The 27,828-nt window shown below is 41.0% G+C and overlaps 1 protein-coding gene across 3 annotated transcripts in view; it reads left to right on the forward strand.

Moving 5' to 3' along the window:
• sh3gl3a (SH3-domain GRB2-like 3a) overlaps positions 1–23,593 on the forward strand; it is a 123,496-nt gene extending 99,903 nt beyond the window's left edge. For 2 of the 3 annotated variants that reach the window (XM_060852795.1, XM_060852794.1), the window contains exons 3-9: positions 5,284–5,356; positions 8,013–8,156; positions 8,564–8,697; positions 11,053–11,211; positions 18,037–18,140; positions 21,654–21,781; positions 22,952–23,593. In XM_060852795.1, the coding sequence (XP_060708778.1) occupies positions 5,284–5,356; positions 8,013–8,156; positions 8,564–8,697; positions 11,053–11,211; positions 18,037–18,140; positions 21,654–21,781; positions 22,952–23,157 (948 nt within the window). In that variant the 3' untranslated portion in view covers positions 23,158–23,593. The remainder of the gene's footprint in view (positions 1–5,283; positions 5,357–8,012; positions 8,157–8,563; positions 8,698–11,052; positions 11,212–18,036; positions 18,141–21,653; positions 21,782–22,951) is intronic. The other variant, XM_060852793.1, reaches the window with a different exon arrangement.
• Positions 23,594–27,828: the final 4,235 nt, after the last annotated feature.

Consider the following 27,828-nt stretch of genomic DNA (forward strand, 5'->3'; position numbering starts at 1 on the left):
CCATCTAGACTGCAATTTATGTTAATTCCACAGAATAATTAATCTTGATGAGGAGAATAGTAACTGCCAAGTAGTTTGAAGATAGAGTTGGCTGCTACACTTAACTTCATATCTCCCCATTCAATAATTACAGTCATATCATCAAGAAGCAGGATTATGATGGAGTTTCTTGGACACCAAATCTTGAGAGGACAACCACACAGCCTCACAATTAAACCCAATGTTTTGATTCAGTTGATGATTAAATAAGAGTTCCTCATGTTGCACTCATCATATTTTTCTTGCATTTGTCAGGCAAAAATAGCCATGGGGAAGGTTCCTGGTGAAGATCCAAACTCTGTGCCTCTGAGAGAATTTCTTTCACCTCAGAGATTAGGCAATTCAGGAATATGTACGTCAGAATTCTCTCTGCAATGGACAAGAGCTGTATCATAATAGATTCCACTGTGTAATTAATCTCTTTTCTTAAAAGTCATAAGTATTGGTATAGGGGAGTTGGGTATAGAAGAGTTGTGGTGGGTGAATACAGCAGGCAAGTTTTAGAATGATGCCATTCTAGAAGAGGGTGAAAGGCGAGGGACTGGCCACATCATAAATCATAGAATCCCTACAGTGTGGAAACAGGCGATTCAGCCCACCATGAACTTAGGAGGTACAATTAGTAAGTTTGCACCTGACACCAAAATTGGAGGTGTGTGGACAGTGAAGAAGGTTACCTCAGATTATAATGGGATCTTAATCAGATGTATCAATGGGCTGAGGAGTGGCAGATGGAGTTTAATTCAGATAAATGTGAAGTGCTGCATTTTGGGAAAGCAAATCTTAGCAGGACTTATACACTTAATGGTAAGGTCCTAGACAGTGTTGCTGAACAAAGAAACCTTGGAGTGCAGGTTCATAGCTCCTTGAAAGTGGAGTCGCAGGTAGATAGGATAGTGAAGAAGGCGTTTGGTATGCTTTCCTTTATTGGTCAGAGTATTGAGTATAGGAGTTGGGAGGTCATGTGGCTGTACAGGACATTGGTTAGGACACTTTTGGAATATTGTGTGCAAATCTGGTCTCCTTCCTATCAGAAGGATGTTGTGAAACTTGAAAGGGTTTAGAAAAGATTTACAAGGATGTTGCCAGGGTTGGAGGATTTGAGCTACAGGGAGAGGCTGAACAGGCTGGGGCTGTTTTCCCGAGAGTATCAAAGACTAAGGGGTGACCTCATAGAGGTTTATAAAATCATGAGGGGCATGGATAGAATAAATAGACAAGGTCCTTTTCCCTGGGGTGGGGGAGTCTAGAACTAGAGGGCATAGGTTTATGGTGAGAGGGGAAAGATATAAAAGGTACCTAAGGGGCAACTTCTTCATACAGAGGGTGGTACATGTATGGAATGAGCTGCCAGAGGAAGTGGTGGAGACTGATACAATTACAACATTTAAAAGGCATCTAGATGGGTATATGAATAGGAAGGTTTTAGAGGGATATGGGCCAAGTGCTGGCAAATGGGACTAGATTAGGTTAGGATATCTGGTCGACATGGGCAAGTTGGACCAAAGGGTCTGTTTGCATGCAGTACATCTCTACAACTCTGTGACTGTAAGTTCACACCGACCCTCCGAAGAGTAACCCAGCTAGACTCATTCCCCTACTAATGCACCCAACCTACAAATCCCTGAACACTATGGCCAATTTAGCACAGCCAATTCACCTTACCTACACATCTTTGGATTATGGGAGGAAACTGGAGCACTCAGAGGAAACCCAAGAAGACACAGGGAGAATGTGCAAACTCCACACAGACAGTAACCTGAGGCTGGAATCGAACCAAGGTCCCTAGGGCTGTGAGGTAGCAGTGCTAACCACTGAGCCACCAAGCCCCAATCTGTATTCACTGCATGATTTGGCATCCCAAAATGCTACCTCGTCAATTTATGATTCGTGTACTCTCCACAACTTTATCTCTTCATATTTCCCATGATGGTGTTTTCTGAGCCGTGTTAATTTTTGATTTAGAATTAGAATTCCTACAGTGTGGAAATAGGTCCTTCAGCCCAGCAAGTCCACACTGCCCCTCTAAAAAGCAACCCACCCAGACCCATTACCCTAAATTTCTCCTGACTAATGCACCTAACCTATACATCCCTGAATACTGTGGACAATTTAGCGTGGCCAATTCACAGAAACTGCGCATCTTTGGACCATGGAAGGAAACCGAAGCACCCAGAAGAAATCACGCAGACACTTGGCGAATGTGCAAACTCCACACAGATAGTCACATGAGGCTGGAATTGAACCTGGGTCCCTGGCACTATGAGGCAGCAGAGCTAACCACTGGGCCACCGTGCCCCAATCTGTATTCAGTGCATGGTTTAACTGGGGTGTTACTGAATTTTACATTAATCTATGTAGCACAGTTCTAAACCCTTAAGCTTTGATTTTATTTATTGGTTTTCAATGAGTTTTCTACAAAAATAGATTTGTATTCCTTATGTAGTGATTGTAATTAGATCAGCCAGCTGGACCTAATAGAATATGAGTTCTCTAATTGGGGCTGTTAATCTGGCCCAATCAGGGAGCCCTGGCTGACAGATTTATAAAAGGCAGTGTCAGAAATAAACTGCCACCCTGGTAGTTAAGCAGGAGGCAGCATTAGGAGGTGGAAAAGTAAATATTTCCGGTCTAACTCTTCTTTGGGAGTGGGTGTTAGGGAAGCTTCAGATAAAAGGGGGAGGGGAGGGTTATGTGTGGGGAAATGGACAGGATGGTGGGGGAGGGATAGGTGAACTAAGATAGAGGGTATGACCTGGTTGATTAGAATCTGGTTGGTAGCTGGAAGGAAGGGTCAATCAGAGGGGTGGAAGGGAGGGGGAGGGGCTGATAATGGAGGTTGTTTGAAATCGGAGAACTCAATGTTAGGTCCTCTTGGCTGGAGGCTGCCTCAACAAAAGATGAGATATAGTTCCTCCAATTTGCAGACTGCTTCGCTGTGGTAACAGAGTAGGCCAAGATTGGTCAAGTCAGAAAGGGAGTGGGAATTAAAATAGGCGGTGGCTGGGAAGTCAGATCAGCCCCTGTGGGCCCGGCTGACATGCTCAGCAAAACATGCCCTGAGTTTTGTCTCCCCAATGTAGAGAAGGCCACATTGGGTGCAACGGATACAGTAAACTAGGAGAGGCAGGTAAACCTGTTTCACCTGGAAGTACTGTTTAGGGCCCTGGATGGAGGTGGGGGTGTTGGTGGTGTGCGGGCAGGTTTTGCATCATTTACGGTTGCAGGAAAAGGTACTGGGGAGTTGGGGGGTGGGGGGAGGTGGTGGAGGGGGCTGTTGCTGGGGAGAGTGGCGCACACCAAGGATTGGTGAAGGGAACAGTCCTTGTGGAAGGGGTGGGGCGGGGAAGATATTCTTGGTAATGGGGTCTAATTGGATTTGGCGGAAGTCTTTGAGGATGATACTTTGGCTGTGGTGGGGTGGTAGGTGAGGACAAGGGGGGCTCTCTTTATTGCGTTTTGGAGGGAGGGGTTTAGAGCAGTGGAGCAGGGGATGGAAGAGGTGTGGTGGAGGGCTGTCAGAGTGACAGAGAGGGGGGAATGCACATTGTTCAAAATAGGTGGATATCTGGGATGCCTGGGAGTGGAATATCTCCTTATCCAGCAAATGCAGCAGAAGTGGAGGAATTGGGAAAACGGGATAGAGTATTTGCAGGATACATGGTAGGAGGATTTGTAGTCCAGATACTTGTGGGAGTCTGTGAGTTTATAGTAAATGTCTGTCTGGAGACTGTTGCCAGAAATGGAAATGGAGAGGTCAAGAAAGGGGAGGGAGGTGTCCAAGATGCACCAACTCTGGTAGTTGACTCTGAAGGGGCAATACTAAAGTTAAGTTGTAAGTAAGGGATGACTTGGTGATGAGATACTGGCCTCTAAGGAATTATTTCACCCTATTTTCTGATTTAGATAATATGAAGAAGGAACAGGAGTAAGTCTTAGGCTCCTTGAGCCTAGTCACCATTCACTGGGATCATGGAGGATGTGACAATTCTTCTTGTCCACTTTCCAGCCCATTGCCCATAACCTTTGATCTCCCGACTGATCAAGAATCAATCTCAGCCTTAAGTATACACAAGGACTTTGTCCCCAAAGCTCTCTAAAGATTTCCAAAAAGACTCAACTCTCTGAGAGAAGAAATTCGTCCTCATCTCAGTCTTAAATTCACTCCCCTTTGTTCTGAGACTATGCTCTCTGTCCCTAGATGCTTCTATGAGGGGAAACATCCTTTCAGCATTTACCCTGCCAAGCTCCTTAAGAATCCTATGTTTCAGTATTTTTTCTTAAAACAGGGTCCAAAACTGCCTGCATACTGCAGATGTGGTCTCATTAGCATCCTGTATAGTTGCAGCGAGATTTCTCCACTCTTGTACTCCAACCGCCTTGAAATAAGGCCAACATTCCTTTAGCCTTCCTGATTACTTGCTGCCCCTGTATGCTAGCTTTCTGTGCATCATGTACAAATCACCCACCCATACCCCAAATCCCTTCGTGTTGCAGCTTTTGCAGTTTTTCTCCTTTTACTTTTGCTACGTAACAATGAAGAAACTTGGCACTTAAAATAATGGATCTAAGTATTCTGCTGAGTAGATCAGTCTTTGGTCAAGGTGACAGAACTGTAACTAATTGATGAATGAGGTCACGTCACATTTACAGTCAAGGAAACAGCTCTGATTCCCAAATGATAAATTTCTCAAATGAACCTCATTTAGATAAATGCTAACTATAGATTGCATTGATGATGTGGAGCAATGCTAACTCTGGTGGTGCATTCTTGGAGCACTAGCAGTACAGGTACACAATCCTTTATCCGAAATTCCGAAATCCAAAAAGCTCCAAAATCCGAAGATTTCTCGTGACTTCTTTTTTCTGTATAACAAGGTTATTTGGCATGCAAAAAGGTGACCCAACTCCACACCCACTTGACCCATGTCACTCAGATGTGACGTAGCAGCGTGGCCCAGCACTGGCAGGCATCAGTTGTGTCTCAGCGCTCATACTAGTCACATGTGGCTCTGTTGTTCGGTTGCTTTTAATAAAAATGCCATTTATTCTGAAATCCAAAATATTCCAAATTCCGAAAAACAACTGGCCCCAAGGATTTAGGATAAAGGATTCTGGACCTGTACTTACAATATGAATGCTTAACCACAATATGGAAGAGCTTGATACAAAAGTAGTAATATACGTGTACTGTATATTGACAAATTTCATACAAAATTTGATTTTTTTCTATCCTATGTTAAGAAAATAGAGGCTACAAGCAAAGCCGTGGCAGAGGTTCTGTCTAAAACCACTGAGTACCTGCAGCCAAATCCAGGTATGAAAGGTTTTTTTTTCGTGTTGTTTTCCATTGTGACTTCCTATTTCAGTGCTGCTTGGTGTAAAGAGCACTTTCCTTTAGTGCAGGGCTAGGTGGCAGAATGAATTGAGAATTCACAAGCAGAGCAGAATGTTTCAATAGGTAACGTGAGTGGAATCTTGCCAGATGTAATTTAATGTAACAAAAGCTGATTTATTGAATTTTGGATGCAAGTATGGCAGATAGGATTACAATCTAAATGGGTAAGCTTCAGGCAGTTATTTACGAACAAAAGGATTTGGGGGTGTAGAAACACATGCCAGTACAAGTAAACCTGCAAGTTTAATACCAAAATAAGCTATTGAGTTTTAATATGAATTGTAATCTATGAAAACTAACAAAGCTCAACTGCACTTCGACATGGTGTTGGTTAGAACTTACTCAGAATTTCCGGCAGTCATTCTTAGAATATAGTATCCTTGAAGAAAATCCAGTGACCATCTACTAGGATAATACTTTATTTTAAAAATTGAGGCAGTTGCTTGCAGTAAAAATGAATGCCTTCTCGTGGAGAAATCTCCAGAACAAGTTTTTTTTGGAGGGATTTGGGAAGGTAGCTGTTCAAAAAGAAGAGAAATATTCACTTGGGCAGCATCAGTCTGAAGAGAAATTGAGAAAAGACATAGAATTGGGCTGAAAATGATGAGGCTGTCATGGCTGTCACAATATCTTTCATTTGTTTCTGTTAATCGGTTCTCAGATTTGGCCAATATTATACTGAAACCATTCACTAACGTAAAGAGCTCCAGCATGTTTCCAGGCAATTTACTGTCCCTCCATATGGGGAAACTTTCGTCTGTAAGCAGCACTGACCCACAGCAATATGGCAGGTTAAGGATCTTGATATGTCTCAGATCATGGACACAGACCAGCAGTGCTTTATGCATTCATGCTTTGTGCAGTATGCACAAAACATACACAGGACAATTACAGATGTACATATGAATGAATATTTCGATTCACGAAACAAGCTGTTGTCATATTCACTCATTTTATGCATGTTTTCCCTAACAGCATGAGTTTGAAGAATTTATGGTTAGAATTTTAACTTATTATAAAACAGACAATATCAAATCAGCCACCCATTGATTACCTGCCCAATTTCAGTTTTCATTGATTTCAGTGGAAAATAAAACCAATATTATGATCAGATGCCAGGCAACCCAAACTTATGCTTCCAACAGGATGCCCCATTGTTTCTGGGAGAGGAGGGATGAACTGGCTTCCCTTCTTTATTCATCTGCCCTCTTGATTAGTCACAACAAGGATAATTTAGAAAATATATCTCTCTTTTCAACACCTTTCTCCCAAACCAACTGAATTTATGTTTTAAAAGGAACCAGTTTGATATGATTTTCATCAAGGAATTCTGTTATGAAATAAGAGAACAAATAATGATTCAACACAGAATAGAAATTAGATGTGATTCCAGCAAAAATGCAGATTGTGGAACACTGAAGATTAGATAGTGGACTGTAGAAAGTGAAGAGTTGATTTCAGAATTCTTGGCTTTACAGATTAGTTGAAATTCATGTGTCCTGTTTCCTTCTGACTGTGGCTGGCTAGCAACACTCACGATGAGGTAGTCCTTCTTTTGCTCTGTTTCAATTTGATTGGCAAGCTGGCTTCTAGCACTGAGCAAGAGAAACATTTACCTGTAATGCAGGGGTGACCAGAGATGAATCTTTTACTGTGACCTTCACAACATAATGTGCTCAAATCCAGGTTAGTATACATCAGCCCATTGGCATATTCATCTCTGCTCATGGACACACTTCTTCCATTATCACTCTCAGACAAGGGAAGAACTGGCACTTAACCCCAATTCTTGGCTATTCTTGAAAGAAGAAAACCAAATGCATGTCTTTCATGCAGACTGCTGCCTTTTCTCCTATCACGTTCACAGTTTGAGAGAACTCCCAGGAGATTCCATTCAGTTTGTCGCACATTTATTCCTTTTAACCCCATCTTCTTAAAAGCTTCCATCATACCTCGTCAGTTGTGGCATTCCAGACTACCTCTCTCCAACAGCCGTGGAATTTACATCTGCAGTCATATTTTGACTGTGTCCCTTTTAAAGGTAGTACATGTTATAATTAGCAATTCAATATATCTGTAAGTACTTCAAGTCAACATGACACCAAGCACGCTGTATAATGGGCAGAGAATTGAAGATGGGTCTTATTTATACAATTGCTTAATATTACCCCTATGCCTTTTAAAAAAAACAGCTTCTGCTGTCCTTGGGTTTAAAAAAATGATTTCCTTACCTTTAGGAGAACAGTATATCATTTTGTTACAGTTTGCTTCTGGTAAATACGTAACCCTGGGTAACTCTTCCCCTCTTCAGCTGGGGGAACCCTGCTTCTGGTAGTGTTCATCAGAACTTAAGTCTTCCTACCTTTAGTTGTAAAACATTCTGAAAATCAAACGTGTGTGGCCAGTGGGCAAAACTCCCAATCAAATTTGAGATTTATGTATTAATTATTAAGCAAAACAAAAGCATCTGAATGCCCCAGGTTAATTCTCTGCAGTAACTGTACTATATTTAACATCTCACTTTGAAACTTACAGGTTACAGTAATGTCTTTTAAATGATTATGCCATTTTGAAGCCTACAGAGCCAAATTAGGTATGCTGAACACAATGTCAAAGATCCGAGGACAGGTGAAAACAACAGGTTATCCTCAGCCTGAAGGTCTGTTGGGTGAATGCATGCTCCGAAATGGGAAGGACCTCGGAGATGATTCCAATTTCGGTGGGTTAATCAGTAATGCTCAAAGTAACGTAGAATGCAGATGTCCACTTATTTATTAGTGAAAATTACTGTTCTGTTTGTTTATTAAGGAACACATCAGTAACTTACCAATGTGGCAAGGATTTTACCAAGATTATCTTGCATTTTAGTTTTGGTGAGGTTGTGAACAAAATGGGTGCAATTACTTTATTCGATTTATCAATTTTAAGGTAGAAATAATTTCTTTGTAAATCATTTTTGCATTTATTTATCCAATTGTAATTCAGTGGCAGTAGCTTTACTAATGATTTTAAAAAGATAAGTGGTAAACTTACAAAATGATTGAATTTGAAATCTCTGCCAGACATTCCTTTCTGTTGGATTTGCTTTTTGTTTAGATTTCCTGTCTTTCTGTCTGATTTTCATAGGCCCTGCATTAGTTGATGTCGGTGAAGCACTAAAGCAAATGGCAGAAGTCAAGGACTCTCTTGACATTGATGTAAAACAGAACTTTATTGATCCGTTGCAAATTTTACAAGAAAAGGACCTAAAAGAGATTGGGGTACGCTTGCATTATTCTTGTTTTAAAAATTATTTTTCTTTTAAATGGAATTTGGCTTCACGATCAAAACCATGAGTAATGGCAATACTGTAAGTTACTGTGTTACTTCTGTTTCATTGAGGTTTGCTTTGATCTACAAAGATAGATTTGCAAGCTTTCACCAGTTACCTGTTGTGCCTTTATTTATTCCACAGTTTAACTAGTCAAATGGGTGGCATGGTGGCACAGTGGTTAGCACTGCTGCCTCACATCATCAGGAACCCAGGTTTGATTCCACCCTTGGGCAACTGTCTGTGTGGAGTTTGCACATCCTCTGTCAGTGTGGGTTTCCTCTGGGTGCTCCAGTTTCCTCCCACAGTCCAAAGGTGTGCAGGTTAGATGGAATGGCCATGCTAAATTGTCCGTAGTGTCCAGGGATATGCAGGCTTGAGTGGTGAGCTGTGGGAAATGTAGAGTTACAGAGATAGGATAATGGGAGTGGGACTGGATGGGATGCTATTCGGAGGGTTGGTGTGGTCTCAATGGGCTGAATGGCCTCCTTCCACTGTAGGGATTCTGTGGTATTTCTGACAAGGTCGGGAGGGTAATTTTGACCCGGAAAATGAATTGACTGAGGTCAGGTGAGACGTTAAAGTGTTAGACTTCTCAAATCCCAAGTGCACCCGGCTTACCAGATGCAGAACAGGTGGCAGCAGCCAATAATGTTGGCCCTCTCACATTTAAGCCGACACACAGATTTAACCCTCGCCAGTTGGGTTTCCCTGGCCTCAGGAAACTCAAGGAAGCTAGTAGCAGCTGCAAATGAAGAGGCAGGTGAGGAGTTTACTGCTCTCTTTTTGAGCCAAAGGGTACAGGGGTCCTCTGCTATCCACCCTCTCTGAGCCAACCTCCTTTCCTGCTGTCAGGTCGCCCTCCTCCACTCTCAGCTCCCCTCCCCTGCACAACTCAAATCTGACACCCTCTTAGATCAAACCATGCCCAGCCACGCTCCCATTAACACAGGGTTCCTTACCTACTCCTGCAGCAGCGACTTACACTCCTGTGTAAGTGAGAGCCAGGCCTGCCAAGCCAGCTGACTTTCAGGTGGGGATCCTGAAAGGAAATCTGGCACTGACCCTGGAATCCAGAAATTCTGGGGGAATCAGACTGCCATCTCCTCACTTACAAAACCAGCTCCCTTCAGTGTCAATCTCTCATGGAGATTTCCGATCACTTATTGGTATCAAGCTTAATATAAAGAAATTGGGACCAACAGAAAGATGACCAGACAGCAGGAAGATGAATTAATATCTGCCTGTTTTCTAGTTGTGATTTTCCTACATTAACACTCAAATACAATGGCAGAAGAAAGCATTTAATATTGGATTTAGAGTATTTTCTTTTGTTCTATAGTTACCTTTTACTGGGCTTGGGGCTGTAAAACTGATATTCTTTAATTTGTTTGGAATAGAAAGAAAGCTGGATGACATCATGTGCTGTTGTGGTGGTGAGCAAGCGTCATAGCTTGCCAATAACTTTGATGGGAAAATCACCTTTTGGCATAAGTGTTCAGGATAAAGATTGACCTCTCCATTGGGGGCATTGGATTGTTTTGTGGCTGCAAATGGCACTCTTCTGCATCTGCCTTTCTGAATAGCAAACAGCACAATGAAAAGTGAGAGTAAGTTCTACTGAAGCTAAACAAACAAAGATCCCATGGTTGGTGAATATTTTAAATTGGGCATAATAAGGAACAGATGTGAGCCTGGTAGAAATAGCATTAAATCTCATTAGCAGTTACGCAGTGCCATTTTCCTGACATCTCAATACGTTGTTGAAGCTCCCATTCCCCTTTCTATCAGATGATATCATCCATCGATCCCCAATCAAAATGGCAAATCCAACACCATGCAGCCAGGACTTAACTAAGTCACACACCATTGTACCATATCTGTATTTTTTCTGAAATATAATGGAGACTGAAATCAACCGTGTAATGCTTCCGACAAGAATGGCAGTCTATCGTATTTCAGTTAATGAAGAAAGTGTCGTAGGGCATGAAATATGCAAAGTTGATTTGTAGGAAAAGACTTTCTGCCTTGCACCACAGTGGATGAAGCATCGAAACAATACCATTGTGCTTAGTCTTTTCTTACCTGCTTGCCTCCCACTGCAACATCAGCCATGAAGCCCCAGCCATTTAATCGTCCTTGGGAGACCAACAATGAGAGAAAAAGACAAATGAAAGATCAATAACAAAATTCCTTTCCAACCCCCTAGTGGAAAGAGTTAACAAGTTTTAAATTGAAAAAATGTTTTGAAAGTATATAGTCCTTGACACGTGGAGAACTCATAACACCCTTTTATTTTTGTCAGCATCATTTAAAGAAGTTGGAAGGTCGCCGTTTAGATTACGATTACAAGAAGAAGCGCCATGGTAAGATCCCAGATGAAGAGATCAGACAAGCTGTAGATAAATTTGAAGAGTCTAAGGAGCTCGCTGAGATCAGTATGTTCAACTTTTTGGAAAATGATGTAAGTTGACAAAATATGTGTTTTAACAGAAACCACTCGTGTTGCCATTTGTGACTAACCCAAGCCAGCTGCCCATAAAACTGTGTAAACTGTACACAAGTAATGTTCGGTTTATTAATCACAACTCGGGGATCTGTGGTAAGATGGTAATGTCACTGGACAAATGATCCAGATGTGAGCACTAATGCTATCAGGATATGAGTTTCAAATCCTACTATGGCTGCCTGTGGAGTTTAAATTCAGTTCATTAAGAAATATAACCGCGAAAAAGTCAGTCACAATAACTACGGACTGGGGCTACAGGGTTGTCATTCTCCTTTCCTGTTCACTGTTGTGCTTTCAAGGTTATATTTCAATCCAGCCTACATTTTTGACCCTTGATTGATTTGCTGGGCCATTTCAAAGGGCCAATTGTACCAAAGCGTAATTCAGTAGCTGAATAAGAATCAAATTGGAAAGACAACCTGACCTCAGCCTTGACACCAGAAATAACAAAAGCCCACCATGTCTAGCCAATCTTCCTTACTGCCATCTGAGGGCTTGTGCCAAAATTGAAAGAGCTGCCCACACACAGATCAAGTAAACAGTCTGACGTCATCATACTACTACCTAACTGTCAATATCCCAGGACTGATCCTTCATCATCCCTAGGTATGTCCTGTCTCACTGGACCTATCAAAGATGACACTACAGTGCATATAGTCATTGGGAGTGGCTCTAGGCATCCTCATCATGAACTCTGGACCTCTTGAAGTTTCAACATGGTGGTGTGGCGTAAAGATAACAATGTCTCCCTCAACATCATCAAAACAAAACAGCTAGTCATTGACATCAGGAAGCAAGCTGGAAGGCACACCTCTGTCTTCATCAATTAAGCTGAGGTGGAAGTGGTCGACAGCATCAAGTTCTAGGAGTGATGATCACCCACAATCTCTTCTTGCCCGCCCATGTTGTTGTGACGGTCAAAAAAGTAAGACAATGCCTCTATTTCCTCGGGAGGTGAAGAAAATTCAGGATGTCCATGAGAACTCTTGCCAATTTTTATAGACACCACATAGAAAACATTTTATCTGGATGCATCACAGCTTGGGATGATGACTCTTCTGCCCAGGACCATAAGAAACTACAGAGAGTTGTGAACACAGCCCAGTCCATTTGTTAAGCCAATCTTCCATTTGTTGACTCCATCTACACTTCTCACTGCCTTGGAAAGGCAGCCAACTTAATCAAGGATCCCTCCCACCCCTGCCAACCTCTTCCATCAGGCAGAAGATACAAAAGCTTATACTTGTGCACCAACTGGGTCAAGAACAGCTTCTTTCCCGCTGTTATTCAACTTCAAACCCCTCAAATTCTAAATTTAATGTTGGTCTTGCTCTTTTTGTGCCTTCTCTACAGCCATAACATTGTATTCCCTGCTCTGTTCTGTTACCCTTATGCGCTTTGTATGGTATGATCTGCCTGTTCTGCGTGCAAAACAAAACTTTTCACTTTACCTAGGTACGCGTGACAATAATAAATCAAATCAAATCAAAATCAAACATGAATTTGAATCCTGCTGATTACCAGCTACCATCCTGTCTCAGCCAATGAATGAATGTTCTTCTGTGGTGAACAACGCACGGAAGAAACGTTAAAAGTAGAAAGGGCCCAATGTTTACTCTGGGGGCGGGGGGTTGTATCTTCAGTGTCCATAACAACAGTGGCACAGTAGCACCATTTCTGACCATCGTGGTTGAATTCTGGCGAATGTAACAACCAGGCGAGGCAGAATGTGAGAGAACTAACAAAGGTGGAAAAAACCTTCTCGATCCCATCCTCAACAATCATCCTGTCCCAGATGCATTTATCCAAAAGCAATATTGTTTTCTGGTAGAGACAAAGTCCTATCTGCATACTGAGGATACTTCCACCATGGTATTGATTCAGTAAAGTTGCAAGGGCTGAAAAATGGGTGTCCCTGAGGAATTACAGGCCATTAGCTGCAGCAGAATTGTGGTCAATCATAATCTATAGCCTCATGACACAGCACATCCATTATCATCCAGGCACTGTACCAACTGTGGCTCAATGAAGGATGTAGAGAACATGCCAGGAGCTGCACCTGGCATAAAAAAAATGTGATCCCAATCTGGTGAAGCTACGACGCAGGACTGCATGCATGCTAACCAGCAGAATCTGTTAATACTGCTAATGGAAAGATGCAACTCCAGAACTAACAGATCAGATCAAACTGTTTTTGTCAGTGGATGTCAGGGGAAAGGTTCTTCACTGACTGGAATCATGTATGGTGTACGAGGTGATGGGCGTGACTGTTGAAGACCAAATACCTCATCGCCAGAGTGTCGCTGGAAGAGTTTCTCAGAGAATCATCCTAAGCCAAATGTTCTGCTGTTTCATCGATGATCTCCCCTCCAACATAAGGTCAGAAGTGACGGTATTTGCTGATGATTGCACAATGGTCAGCACCATTTACGACTTATCAATTATTGAAACACTCTGTGCCCACATGCAACAAGATCCAGACATCATTCAGTCTCGGGCTGACAATTGACATGTAAGATTTATCAGTTAGGCAGAAGTGGGTACTGCAGATGCTGGAGATTAGAATCAAGATTAGAATGATGCTGGAAAAGCGCACCAGGTCAGGCAGCATCCGAGGCGCAGGAAAGTCGACGTTTCAGGCAAAAGCCCTTCATCAGGAATGAGGCTGGGAGCCTCGCGGGTGGAGAGATAAATAGGAGGGGTGGGGCTGGGAAGAAGGTAGCTGAGAGTGCAATAGGTGGATGGAGGTGAGGGTAAAGGTGATAGGTTGGAGAGGAGGGTGGAGCGGTTAGGTGGAAAGGAAGATTGGCAAGTGGGACAGGTCATGAGGACGGTGCTGAGCTGGAAGGTTGGGATTGGAGTAAGGTGGGAGGGAGGAGAAATGAGGAAACTGGTGAAGTCCATATTGATGTCCTGGGGTTGAAGTTTTCCGAGGCGGAAGATGAGGCATTCTTCCTCTAGGCGCCGGGTGGTGAGGGAGCGGCCAAACGAATAAGAGTGTCAGTGGAAGGGTACTAGTGGGGACTTTGGGAGAGGAAGAAATAGAGGGCTTGGAGGCTCTGGTCATGGCGAATGGAGGTGTAGAGGGATTGGATGTCCATAGTGAAGATGAGGAGTTGGGGACCAGGGAAACGGAAGTATTGGAGGAGGTGGAGGGTATGAGTGATGTCCCAAACGTATGTGGAGATTTATGCCATTCAAGTACCAGACAATGCCTATTTTTGAAAAGGAAAATTCAAACCCTATCCCCTTGACATCCAACAGAAATGCCCTGACTGAGATACCCACTCTCAGTATCCTAGGAGATCACCATTGACTAGGAATTGGACCAATCAGGCAAATGCTTTGGTTGCAAAACAGGCTAAAGATGGGCAATTCTGTGGCATAAGGAATAAGATCGAATATTCTGCCTGTTGAGCACAACTCATTCAAGAAGATAGGTAGCATCCGGGGGAAAAGCAGCTCACTTGATTTGCACTCTATCCACCATAAATTATCACTCCCTCCACCATCACTGCGCAACAGCAACAGTGTGTACCATCTACGTGATGCATCACAGCAATTCAAGCAATGTTGTTTATTCAGCACTAAGTTGCCTTTACTACCTAGAAGTACAAAGGCAGTAGACACATGAGAACACCATTGACGAAATATTTGCCTCCCAGATTACGACTTGGAAATATATCGACATTCTTTCACAGTTGTTGGGTCGTAGTTGAGGATGACTCTCCCGAACATCACTGTGAGCTTCCGCACAGCAGGTAGAATGTGTTATTTCAAAAAGGCAACTCACCATCACCTTCTCCAGGGTGATAACCAATGGGCAATAAATGCTGACTTCACCAGTGATGTCTACATTCCATGAATGAATAATTGTTTTGAAGTGAACTGGTAAATAAAGTGAAGGAAAATATGGTGTGGACAAGGTTTTTTGAAGAAGCATCAATTTATATGGGAAAAAATTTGCCAAATTTCTTAAGAGCGAAAATCCTCGTTGGGTTCGTGTACTAACATAGGTCTTTTGTAAAAGCGAAGTGGCATAAAGCGAGCTTTCGAACAGTGGGAGATACCTGTACTTATTCTTTTGGAGAAAATATTGGTCTTAAGAGAATTATTAATGAGGTTTCTTACCAAAAATAGACATGATGTGGACTGAGGTGGACAATATCAAATATCACGCAACACCGGTTTATAGCCCAATAGGTTTATTTGAAACCGCAAGCTTTTGGAGCCCCCACTCCTTCCCCAGGCGGCTAGCAAGAGAAAATACATCAGACTCAGAGTTTATAAGTAAAAGATCCAAGGGTCATACAACTTATGCGAATGTACTGAACAAACCTAGATGGCCACTAAGTCTTTAATCGGTTAGACTGGAGGTTTTGATTCATTAATTTTGATTGTGGGTGGCACAGTGGCTCTGTGGTTAACATTGCTGCCTCACAGTGACAGGGACCTGTGTTCGACTCCAGCCTCGGGTGACTGTCTGGAGTTAGCGCATTCTCCCTGTGTCTGTGAGGTTTTCTTGGGATGCTCCGGTTTCCTCCCACAATCCAAAGATGTGCAGGTTAGGTGAATTGGCCATGCTAAATTGTCCATATTGTTCAGGGATGTGTTGTCTAGGTGCATTGGTCAGGGGTAAATATAGGGCGGAGGAATGGGTCCGTGTGGGTTACTCTTCGGAGGGTCGGTGTGGACTTGTTGGGTCAAAGGGCCTGTTTCCATATTGTAGAGATTCTAATTCTAATTCAAATATGTAAATCCCAGAATTTCTTAATAGCCTTAGACTTAATAGCCATCTAGGTTTGTTCAATATATTTGCATAAGTTGAATGACCCTTTGATCTTTTACTTATACGTTCTGTGTCCGATGTATTTTATCTCACTAGCTGCCTGAGGAAGGAGTGGGTGTTCCAAAAGCTTGCGATTTCGAATAAACCTGTTAGACATTTATCCGGTTTCATGTGAATTTTAATTTTGACCAAAAATCGAGGCCAAGGACTTCTGGGTCTCTCTGTCCAAGGCTGTGTCAAAACAGTCAATATTCTAAACCTGAAATATATCTTTGTGAGCCTCGTGACTTCAAACCAGCCTGAGACTTGGTCCGGTATCACATGAGACTATGCAAAGATATTTTCATTCCTTGCTGGCAGCTTGTTCGCCATAGCTCAGTGGTAGCATTCTCTCTTCTAGGTTTCAAGGTTGTGGGTTTGTATTCCAATCCCGAGATCTTCATGATCTAGTGCAGAGGGACTGCAGCACTGTTGAAGGTGCAAACCTTTGAGAAAGCCTGTTAAAGTGAAGTCCCTTCAGGTGGTCATAAAGATCCCATTTTGAAGAAGAATGGAGACTTGTGATTAACTTAATATTTATATATAATAAAATGCTGGAAATGACCTTTCAGCAGGAAAGATTTTCTATTTATGCTCGTGGAACTTATGATGTGCTCAGTGCTTTCCTCACCAGCAACTACATTTAACAAGGAAGTAACTTTTTGGTTATATAATGTGTTTTGCAAAGTCTGAAGGTTGTAGACTGCTACATGAATTCAAGTTCTTTGTTTCCATTGCTTTTCCTATTAATGTTGCAATATATTTGACCTTGGTCTGTTGATCTGCTATGGATTTTTGGTTATTGCAAAATTAAATCTGATGTTTGTTTTGTTTCAAAATAATTATTTTTAACTTCAAAATACTGCATTCTTCAACAAAGTACTAAACCGGTGTGGAATGTAAAGAAATAACATTATAATCCAAATTTTCCCAAAGAGCCCAGGTGGGGTTGCCCGATGAAATTTTGGGGTGATAGGTTCTGAGGCTGCAATAACCAACCCCCACCCCATATGGAACAATGGCTTAATGGTTAGTACTGCTGCCTCACAGCGCCAGGGACCCAAGTTTGATTCCAACCTCGAGTGACTGTCTGTGTGGAGTTTGCACATTCTCCCCGTGGGCTGCGAGAGTTTCCTCCAGATGCTCTGGTTCCCTCCCACAGTCCAAACATGTGCAGGTCAGGTGAATTGGCCATGCTAAATTGACCATTGTGTTCAGGGATGCGTAGGTTAGGTGCATTAGCCAGGGATAAATGTAGGATAATAGGGTAGGGGAATGGGTCTAGCTGGGTTACTCTTCGGAGGGTCGGTATAGACCTCTTGGGCCGAATGGTCTACTCCCACACTGTAGAGATTTTATGATACACACACACCAAGGGATTGCAACCACCATCAAGCTTCTAAATAGGGTCATAGTGGGTAAATGTTTGGGAAGTACTGTTAGAGTCATAGTTCAGTAAAGGCTACTATTGAATTATATATTGACTTATACATACAAAATTACTACAAAATGTTATCACAGATCATGACTTGCTATTGACTTAAGTTCTTTACATAAAGATTGTGGTATCGTTTAGAAGTGTTTACGTTGATTTGATTTTTTTCAAGTGCATTAGTTTCTTAGATTGCCTTTTAAAGGGCTTGTGTTTTCACCATTTTAAATTTCAGTTTACCTGTAACAAGAAAAATTGGATAATGATTCTAATATGAGAAAATTTCATCGGCAGGTGAGCAGTGTGTAGAAACTTCAGCTAAAATAGTGAAATGTGTTATTTGAAAAGTGAACACTTGCTTTCTTGAGTAAAATGAACCTAGCTGAGATTAGAGCTTCTTGGAATTAAACTTCTGTCAACCTTCTTGTATCTTGCACTCTCCCAAACTTAATTTCAAGCATGCTTTAAATAATATTGATAACCAGTTGTCTTTGCTGAATGAATTTCCTCCTTCCTGTAGGTAGAGCAAATAAGCCAACTATTGGCTCTAGTGGACGCAGCATTGAACTATCACAAAGAATCAACAACAATTCTGGAGGAGCTACACAACACACTACAGCACAGGTGACCTTGTGACTCACGTATGTTACTAGTCCTTCATCACAGTTTGGTTCTTTGTCCTTTCCTATTCAGGAAGGAAACAAAAGGAAGACAAGCCAGAGGATAAAAAGGAATTCTGAACCTGACACTGATTGATGTTTCACCTTTTTAGTTAATTAAGAATGAAAAGCTAATAATAGTCATACCAGCACTGCTGACCTCCCAACAGGAAAATCTGTTCATGAAAGTAAGCTGGGGAATTGGATTGATAAGTTCACGTACCTGATTTGCATTTCCTTCCAGTGGTCTTTCAGTAAGGGCACAGGTCATCAATTCTGCCTCTAATTCTTTACTTTCCTTTTGACTCAGTTTGCCACTGAATTAATTCAACTTCAGTTTCTCAGTGGTGAAATTTCATTGCTCAGATCTTTCAGTCAGGAGTTGGGACGTCATGTTGAGGTTGTACAGAATGTCAGTGAGGCCCCTGCTGGAGAAGTGTGTCCAGTCCCGTCGCCCTGTTATAGGAAGGATATTATTAAGCTGCAGTGGGTTCAGATGCAATTTATAAGGATGTTGCTGGGAATGGAGGGTTTACGTTATAATGAGAGGCTGGATAGGCTGGGACCTTTTTCACTGGAGAATAGGAGGTTAAGGGGTGACATTACAGAGGTTTCTAAAATCATGAGATGTATAGACAAGGTGAATGACAAGGGTCTTTTCCCTAAGGTAGGGGGTTTCAAGACCAAGAGACATATTTTTAAGAGGAGAAAGATTTAAAAATGACGTGAGGGGCAATTTCTTTAACTCAGAGTGTGGTTCATATGTGGAATGAACTTCCAGAGGAAGTGGTGGATGTGGGGATAATTACAATGTTTAAAATTCAGTTGGATAAGCTCGTGAATAAAATAATTTTGGATGAATATGGGCCAGGAGAAGACAGGTGGGAATGGTCAGCATGGACTGGTTAGAGCAAAGGATGTGTTTCCATGTTCCAAAACCTCAACCTGAGCTACAAATCTTCTCAAAACATGTTATATGACTCTGACTCTAAAATGGAAAGGATTTTTCCTCCTGACAGAAGATATTTGCCTATCCTCTCCACTTATACCATCTTGCATTTGTGGTCAATCATTTTAATCACAGCCTTTCTTAAATTTCACCCAACAGACATTATTTGTGTGTAAACCTTTTTATCTGACATCAGAGCTAGTTTAGGAATAGCAGCCTAGTTAACGTTCTGAACAAAGGACTAGACTTCTTTTGAGAAGCAGTGAGTTTAATCTAAATCCTCCCTGGAGTTTAATTCTTCTCAGTGGACAAGCAGCCTGCAATTAAGCTAAAAGACATGGGAATGCAACATTAAATATGATGATTGTCTATAGTTTCTCTTTTCAGATTTGGTGAACATGAATCCTTTTTCCATATCAGTTGGCAGGCTTGCTAAATTTCAGGCAATAAGAATTTCAAACACTCATTTGGATAGCGTCATTTCAAATCAAATGCTAATAAATTCTAGACGAAGCATGTTTGTACCAAGCACAGAGTTCCCTAATGTCAAAGAGTAAAATTGAGCAGGGTCAGTCCCATTCTGGAAGTAAAAATAAACCAGTTTGTGATCAGCTGTACTTGAGGAAACAGTGGAAGAGCAGATAGCTAAATAACCCAGTTTTAAAATGTATATAAATGTACTATATGTGCCTATAAAATGAGCATCTGCAACATCACTATTAATGTGACTCATAATCAAAGTGTACTCTGGATTTAATAATGTTGAAATGGGTGAATATATTAGCATGTGAGAATGAGATGGCTTACAGGTCACTGTAGTGAAAATATTTTCTTATTCAATGTGAAATTGGATAATTGGTTCTGAAATTATCAGTAGAACATTAAACCATATTTTGAGTAAATCCTTGAGGTATATTCCAAGTGTAAAATTAAAGAAAAATTACTTGACCATGAATGCCTTTGATTTAGCTGTAGAAAGTTTATTCACATCTACATACACGAGTACGTTACTTCATGGTCTCAGTCCAGAAGTAATTGATTAATATAAATCCAGGCATTGTAAACTCTCTAAACCGTTAATGGGTAGGCAACACATACTTTCACCTCTGTGTTGTTGGTAAAACTATGTGTGTGACTGTACTGAAATTATCATAACATCAATTTACATCCAAATTTAACCTCTCTCCATAGTCAGAATGTAGCTGCTCAGCCATTGCATGTTAATGAATTCAATCCAGTCTTTAAAAGAAACAATTCAAAGCAGAGGCCCAGTGAAATCAAAAACTCAATAAATATTTGAATTGCATTGAAAAGTATAAAAGAACGATTTTTTTAAACGCGACAATTCTAGTGAAGAGATTCAACACAGCCTGCAGAATTGAAACTCAAGCACACAGTTCATGATGTTCTGAGAATTTAGACTTTGTTGTACAGGACCTTAGTCAGACCGTATACGGATTGTTATATTTAGCTTGGGGAATTACACCTTAAAAATGATAAGTCACTTTTTTTGTAGAATACAGATTCATCAAGTTGATACTGTGCATTAAAGGGTTAAACCATGCTGCCAGTTTGCTTAACACTTGGTTTATATTCCCATGAATGTAGAATGTTAAGGGGTTATCCAAACAAAACGTGCTAAAATGCTAACAGGATTGAGTAAGGTACATATAGAGAATTGGTTTCATCTAATGGGAAAATCAAAAGTGAAAACGTGTAACTGAGCTCTAAATCGACTTGTATTTTATGTTGGAAATCAGGAAGTACTTTTCACAAAAAAACTAGTTGAAATCTGACCCCTCTTGTAAAGCCATTGGGTGCTGGGAGAATTTGAGCTGTCAGGATTTAGAGAGAAAGGTTTTTAGGTAGGGGTTTTAGGTTCATGGAGCTAAAGAAAATAATTGGTGTTAAGGTGCAGGTCAACCAGGATCTCATTGAATGGTGGTGTAGACTCATGGGGCTGATAGTTTACTGCTCCCAAATTGGTGGAAATCATTTACAGCATAAGGTGGAATTTTAAATGTGTGCCTTTCAATGGACAACCCTTCCCATAGTTGTAAGTTTGCTCGCTGAGCTGGTAGATTTATTCTCAGATGTTTCATCACCATGCTAGACATCCTCATCAGTGAGCCTCTGTTGAAGCGCTGGTGTTGTGTCCTGCTTTTCTATTTATGTGTCTTGGTCTGTTGTGGTGGGTGATATCACTTCCAGTTCATTTCCTGAGAATCACCTACCACAACAGACCAAGACACACAAATAGAAAGCAGGACACAACACCTGGGCTTCAACAGAGGCTCACTGATGATGATATCTAGCATGGTGTTTAAACATCAGAGAATAAGTCTACCAGCTCAGTGAGCAAGCTTACAACCTGAGCTACAAATCTTCTCAAAAATCTCAAACCCTTCCCATTCCTAAGTTCAAAGATGGAATATTAGTTTATATGTATTGTAATCATTTGAAGATATACAGGAGTATATACCTTTTATTTTTTTCTAAGTCTTTATTATTTCTGTCTTTTTTTCAAAGGATAACCACAGCCTCTAGCCGTCCAAAGCGTGAATTTAAGCCCAAGCCTGTAGTTACACTATCTTTGGAGCTCTGTGATAACCAGCCACAAAATGGTCTTTCATACGCTTCTTCATTCAAGTCATCTGGTAGGAATATTTACTTGTGAATATATAAAGATTAAAATGTTCTGATAATCATACTAATGTATTTTTACCATATTGCCATTCTGCAAGTGCATAAAGTGGATATTACTGCACTGAGGGAATTTAACATGCTTGACACTCAAATTGTTCCAGCAATTACCTTTGTGCATTGTTCATGAGAAAAAGGAGTGGAATTAGGCCATCCAGCTCATCATGTCTGCTCCACCATATGATCATGGATTATATTTTTCTCAACCCCATTCTCCTGCCTTCTCCCTGTAACTCTTGATCCCCTTACCAATCAAGCATCTATCTCTCTCTATCTTAAATGCACTCAATGACTTACCTTCTTTAAACCCTGTGTATCTGCCTTTTTGGTGTTTTGAATGCTTGATAACCTACATAATCATATCAATTTTAATGATAATGTTACATTTTATTTCTGTACCTGAAGTTGCAATTATTTAATTTGCTCAATATTTGTGGTTTATATCAGTTGGTTTACTTCATACTAGATCCATCTTTTAATCTTAATCCATCATTTCCCTTCTGTTATCATTTAGCCAAATCATCCCTATTCAGGTTCCTACGCAGGTCAAAACATACATTTTCACCTTGTGAGTAGTTTCTTAAGCTGATGTGTGTGAGATGCATCCCTATTTAAGCATGTTGACCTAACTTTACCCTTTTTGAACTAATTAGTAATGTAATGTCAGTTCTGTGATAGCAAATAGAATGTGTTTTTGTGGATCTGTTTTAGAACGGGCTAAATAATTTATCTTGGTATTATTTTTTTCCAACCAAATAAAATTCCTACATTATTTTCCTTTAATCTTTATTATATGCTGAAGTTCATTCTGATATTTTCAGAAGTCGAATGCACTTCAGTTGACTTGGGGGGGCGGGGTGGCATCAGGAATGTGAGACATACTGATGATGGTTTCAACATTTACCACCTTTAACTGAAGACGTACCTTGGAAAACGTTAGGAACAGGGACAAGGTCTTTTTTTTTAGTTCTTTCCCACGTCAAAAAGGAACAATTTCCATGTCTTGCTGTGAAGTATTTTAAATATTTAAGTATTAATTATTGATTGAATGAATCTTAATTACTCAAATTTGTCACGGAACTTGGTGTAATTTGATTTTTTTTCTTCCCCACCGTTATCTCCAGCTTCTTGTACACGAGTGGATCAGCCTTTCTGTAAAGCTCTTTATGACTTTGACCCTGAAAATGAAGGGGAGCTTGGTTTCAAGGAAGGTGACGTCATCATCCTGACAAATCAGATCGATGAGAATTGGTTTGAAGGCATGTTAGATGATGAATCTGGCTTCTTTCCAATTAATTATGTTCAAGTGATTGTACCTTTGCCACAGTGAAAACTACCTTTGGTCCGTTTTTGTAAATTCTCGGAGATCAACTCGTGTTGAAAGCCGACTAAGCACAGACATTTCATCGGTGTGGCATTCTGTGAAAGCCTTGCTATTTGATCAACTTTTGTACATGTCTTCTATTTGTGTATTTATTTTTTTACATGTTCCATTTGTATTGAGAATGTTTATGTCATTTGCTACAGGAGTAATGCAAATCTAACCTATTTCCGCGATGAAGTTTACAGTTTCTAAGTATATGGCTTTATCTATTTAACTTTATTTGTTAGTCCTGAGCATCCTGTTGCTGATTACAATGGAGAAATTTTCTATCTAGCTGTAATGAAGAATATTCTTGATACAGTTTAATTATTGTGGTTAACTCCTTTTTTTTTGTTTCTGACAAATGTTCTTGAGCCATTTGATTCGGCAGTGTAACTTATTGTTATGCAATAAGATGTCATAATAAATATGTGAACAAAAAACTGTAATTTAGCATTTTGTTGTGCAGCTTTTCATCATGTATGTATTTGGATTTTATATATCCTGATTATTTTAAGAGCTGAATGTATTTCATTTTCATCTGAGGACCACTGACTATATTTAAGATTACACACAGCGCTCCAGGGTTCCGAAACAAAAACAGAAATTGCTGGAAAAGCTCAACAGGTCTGGCCGCATCTATGGAGAGAAATTAGAGTCAACGTTTCGGGTCCAGTGACTCTTCCTCAGAACTGATCTGAGGGAGGGTTCCTTGACCTGAAACGTTAATTCTGATTTCTCTCCACAGATATCAGAGCTGCTGAGCTTTTCCAGGAATTTCTGTTTTGTTTCTGATTTCCAGCAGTTCCTTCAGTTTTTACACTCGGGTTCAGCCCAGATAACAGGAAGAGTTTCAGGAGATTGTAATTGTACAATATAATGTAAACAGTATTATGATGTTTGTCACTGAAGTACATGATGGCTCAGAGCTTAGAGATTCAATTCCCTCCTTTGCCCAGTTTCTGATCTGAACGGCACTGTGCTGGGAATGTCAGGTGAAGACTTTGATGTTGGGAGGCTAAGGAGAATTGAATGTCACAATCAAACATTGATGGAAATCTGGAAGCAAAGCAGACCACTCTCTTCCCCCTCCTCCTGAGGGCAGACATAGATCCACATGAGTGAATACTCGGAGAGAGCTAGCTTGAAATTAAACTTGTCGTTTAAAAATAATGTAAGACCTTGTTTCCCGATCTTTTGTCTAGCTCAATTTGTTATTTTTGCTTACACATCTTTTAAAATTTTTCTTCTTTTCCCCAACATGCTTTTAAACAAAAGGCCCACAGTGGTTTAATGGGATTGCCCTCTTACTTCTGAGACAACAAGTCATGTGTTCAAGTGCCACTCAGGGGACTTAAGTGTCAAATCCCAGCAGTACCTGAGGAAGTGTGGCACTGCAAGAGATACTGCCTCCCAGATGAGGCACTTGCTGAAGAAAAGCTGGGGAACTCCTGCCAATTTTCTGGCCAATATTTACTCTTCAGTCAACACGACCTGAAAGGCAAAGCTGATTATCTGGTCATATTCGCATTGCTACTTTTCGGAGCTTGCTGTGCATAAATTGATTGTGCTTCCTGAATTACAAGAGTGATCACACTGCATAAATACTCCACTGACTGACTGGAGAATAATGGTAGCCCATATTCCTTTCATTTTGATGATACTCTGAAAGACAGATAAACCAAGTTCATCCTTGCAATCACAAAGGCTTAAACTTCCCACCTATGGATGTGTAGTTTCTGATTGCTGCAGATTTTTGAGCATTTAATGCACTTGCACCAACATTCTCTTCGCTGTTTTTTGCAGGTACTGACCCATTTCCTTGAAACTAGTCAAATCCTGTGTGAAAAACCACACTGGAAGCCATTTGGTGCAAGTACAATTACCGTCCCTACGAACAAAGTACAATATATACACAATCTCTTCTCTTACAAATTTAAATATTGGGTGTTGCCATGCCATTTCAGTAGGTTGGCCAACTGGGTGCCTGTACCATCTGTTCCCTCACTCCTCCTCCAGCTTTGAGTGCAAATTTCTGGAACTTGTTCCCTAACAGGATTCTTTTCTTTTTTATTCATTCATGGGATGTGGACATCGCTAGCTGGGCTGAGATTTATTGCCGTCCCTAGTTGCCCTTGAGAGGGTTGAGATGCCTTCTTGAATGCTGCATTCCACGGGCTGTAGGTAGACCCACAATGGGAGGGAATGCTGGGACTTTGACTCAGTGACACCAAAGGAACAATATATTTCCAAGTCAGAATGTTGAGTGGCTTGAAGGGAAACTTGGTGGGTGATGTTTCCATGTATCAGCTGTCTTTGCCTTTGTAGTTGATAGTGGTCACCTGTTTCAAAGTGTTGTCTGAGGAGCCTTAGTGAAATTTTTCAGTGTATCATGAAGATGGTACACACTACTGCAACCGAGCATTGGTGGTGGAGAGAATGAATGTTTGTGGATATGTCTACCAATCCAGTTGGCTGATTTGTCCTGGCTGGTGTCAAATGTCTTCAGTGTCTTGGAACTGCACCCATCTAGGCAAGTGGGGAGTATTCCATCATATTCGGACTTGTACTTTGTTGATGGTGGACAGGACGTGGGGAGTCGGGAGTTGAGTACCACAGTATTCCTAGTTTCTGACCTGCTATTATAGCCACCATATTTATATGGCTAGTCCTTTTCAGTTTGTGGTCAATAGTAACCCCCAGGATGTTGGTAATGGGTAAATTCAATGAAAATAATATCCCATTTAATTTCAGGGGAAAATGGATAGATCCTTTGTTTTTAGAGTGATCATTGCCTGGGCTTTGTGTAGCCTGATGTTACTTGCCACTTGTCAGCCCAAGAGCAGATATTTCACAGATCTAACTGCATTTAGACATGGATTGATTCCGTTGTGCTGAATATTGGGAAATCAACCCCATTTCGAACCTTATGATGGCAGGCAGATCATTGAAGAAGCAGCTGAAGATGGTTGGGCCAAGGTTGGGTGAAGCTACATCAAATGGTCTCCAGCAGTTCAAGAAAGTATCCCAGTACCACCTTCTCAAGGGTAACTACTGATGGGTTGTAAATGCTGTCCCAGCCAGTAATGCGCCTGTCCCATGAGTGATTTAAAGGAAACCACTAGCAGGACTGGGGAAGTTTTGGAGACCTGTGCCATTTTTGGTGAGGACTGTCCCCAGGGAATTCTGGTTGCTCATGCACTGTTGTCATGAAATAGGCTAAATTCGAGAAGCTGAGGAACTTAAATTTGTCACGAGGAAGACAGAGTTTTGACAGAATTTGTGACTGAAATCGATGACCTATCCTGATGAGTGTAATGCAGAGATATTTGGTAAGATCTGTCTTAGTTGTGTCTGCTACTTAATGTATAATTTATAGCTTATAATTACCTGCAAATTTTCTGTTAATTTGTGTTTAATTTATTCTAGGTTTTAAAGTAAAGAAGGTTACCTCAGATATTATTTAATATTTATTGTTTGACTCGTGTAGTAAAAATGCTCATGTTTTAAACCTTGGAATCTTGTGGCTTCATTATTTCGAAGATATCTGAGATTTTCTTTTTTAAAATTATTTACACAACCTCTAGTTGAAAGCCTGGTTATTGACCAGAACAAGGTGATTACACTCACAGAAGTAGAAATTGTAGTTAAAACTTAGCAGGTCAGTCTGAGAGAGAGCCAACCTTTTCCTAGCTGTTATCAGTTCTGAAGAAGGGTCATGGACCCAATACATAAACTCTGCTTTCTCTCAGCCGATGCTACCTGACCTGCTGAGTTTTTCCAGCAATTTCTGATTTCCAGCATCAGCAGTTCTTTGGATTTTTTTTGTAAGAGGATTACACTTGCTTACAGAAGTTACAGCCTTGACCTAATACATGATGACATTTCAGGGAGCATGTTCTCCAGAGAAATTGTTCTGTTTTCTTGGATAATAGTAAGTGATTTAGAGGGGATCTGAGTAAAAATGTTTTTACCCGGGGGTAGTGGAAATGTGGAAAGTGTCACATAAGTAACATTTGTGCTGCACAAATGCCAGGCAATGACTATGTCCAAAAAGAGACAATCTAACCACTGCCCCTTGAATTCAATGGTATTACCATCACTGAATCCCCCACTATCAATATCCTGGGGGTTGCCATTGACCAGAAACTCAACTAACCCTCATCACATAAACAGAGTGGCTACAAGAGCCCATCAGAGGCTAGGAATATTGTGGGTGAGTAACTCACCTCCTGACTCCCCAAAGACTGTCCATCATCTACAAGGCATAGGTCAGGAGTGTGATGGAATTATCCCCACTTGCTTGGATGAGTGAAGCTCCAACAACACTCCAGAAGCTTGACACCATCCCAGGACAAAGCAGCTCATTTGACTGGCACTACATCCACTCACTCTTCCACTAATGGTCAGTAGCAGCAGTGTGTACTATCTACAAGATGCATTGCAGAAATTCACCAAAGGTCCTCAGACAGCACCTTCCAAACCCATGACCACTTCCCATCTAGAAGGACAAGGACAGCAGATAGATGGGAACTTCACCACTATCAAATTCCCCTCCAAGCCATTCACCATCCTCACTTGGAAATATACCATTCTTCCTTCATTGTCACTGGATCTACATTCTGGAATTGCCTTCCT

This window comes from Hemiscyllium ocellatum, chromosome 39 (genome assembly GCF_020745735.1).
Source record: "Hemiscyllium ocellatum isolate sHemOce1 chromosome 39, sHemOce1.pat.X.cur, whole genome shotgun sequence".
NCBI lineage: Eukaryota > Metazoa > Chordata > Chondrichthyes > Orectolobiformes > Hemiscylliidae > Hemiscyllium > Hemiscyllium ocellatum.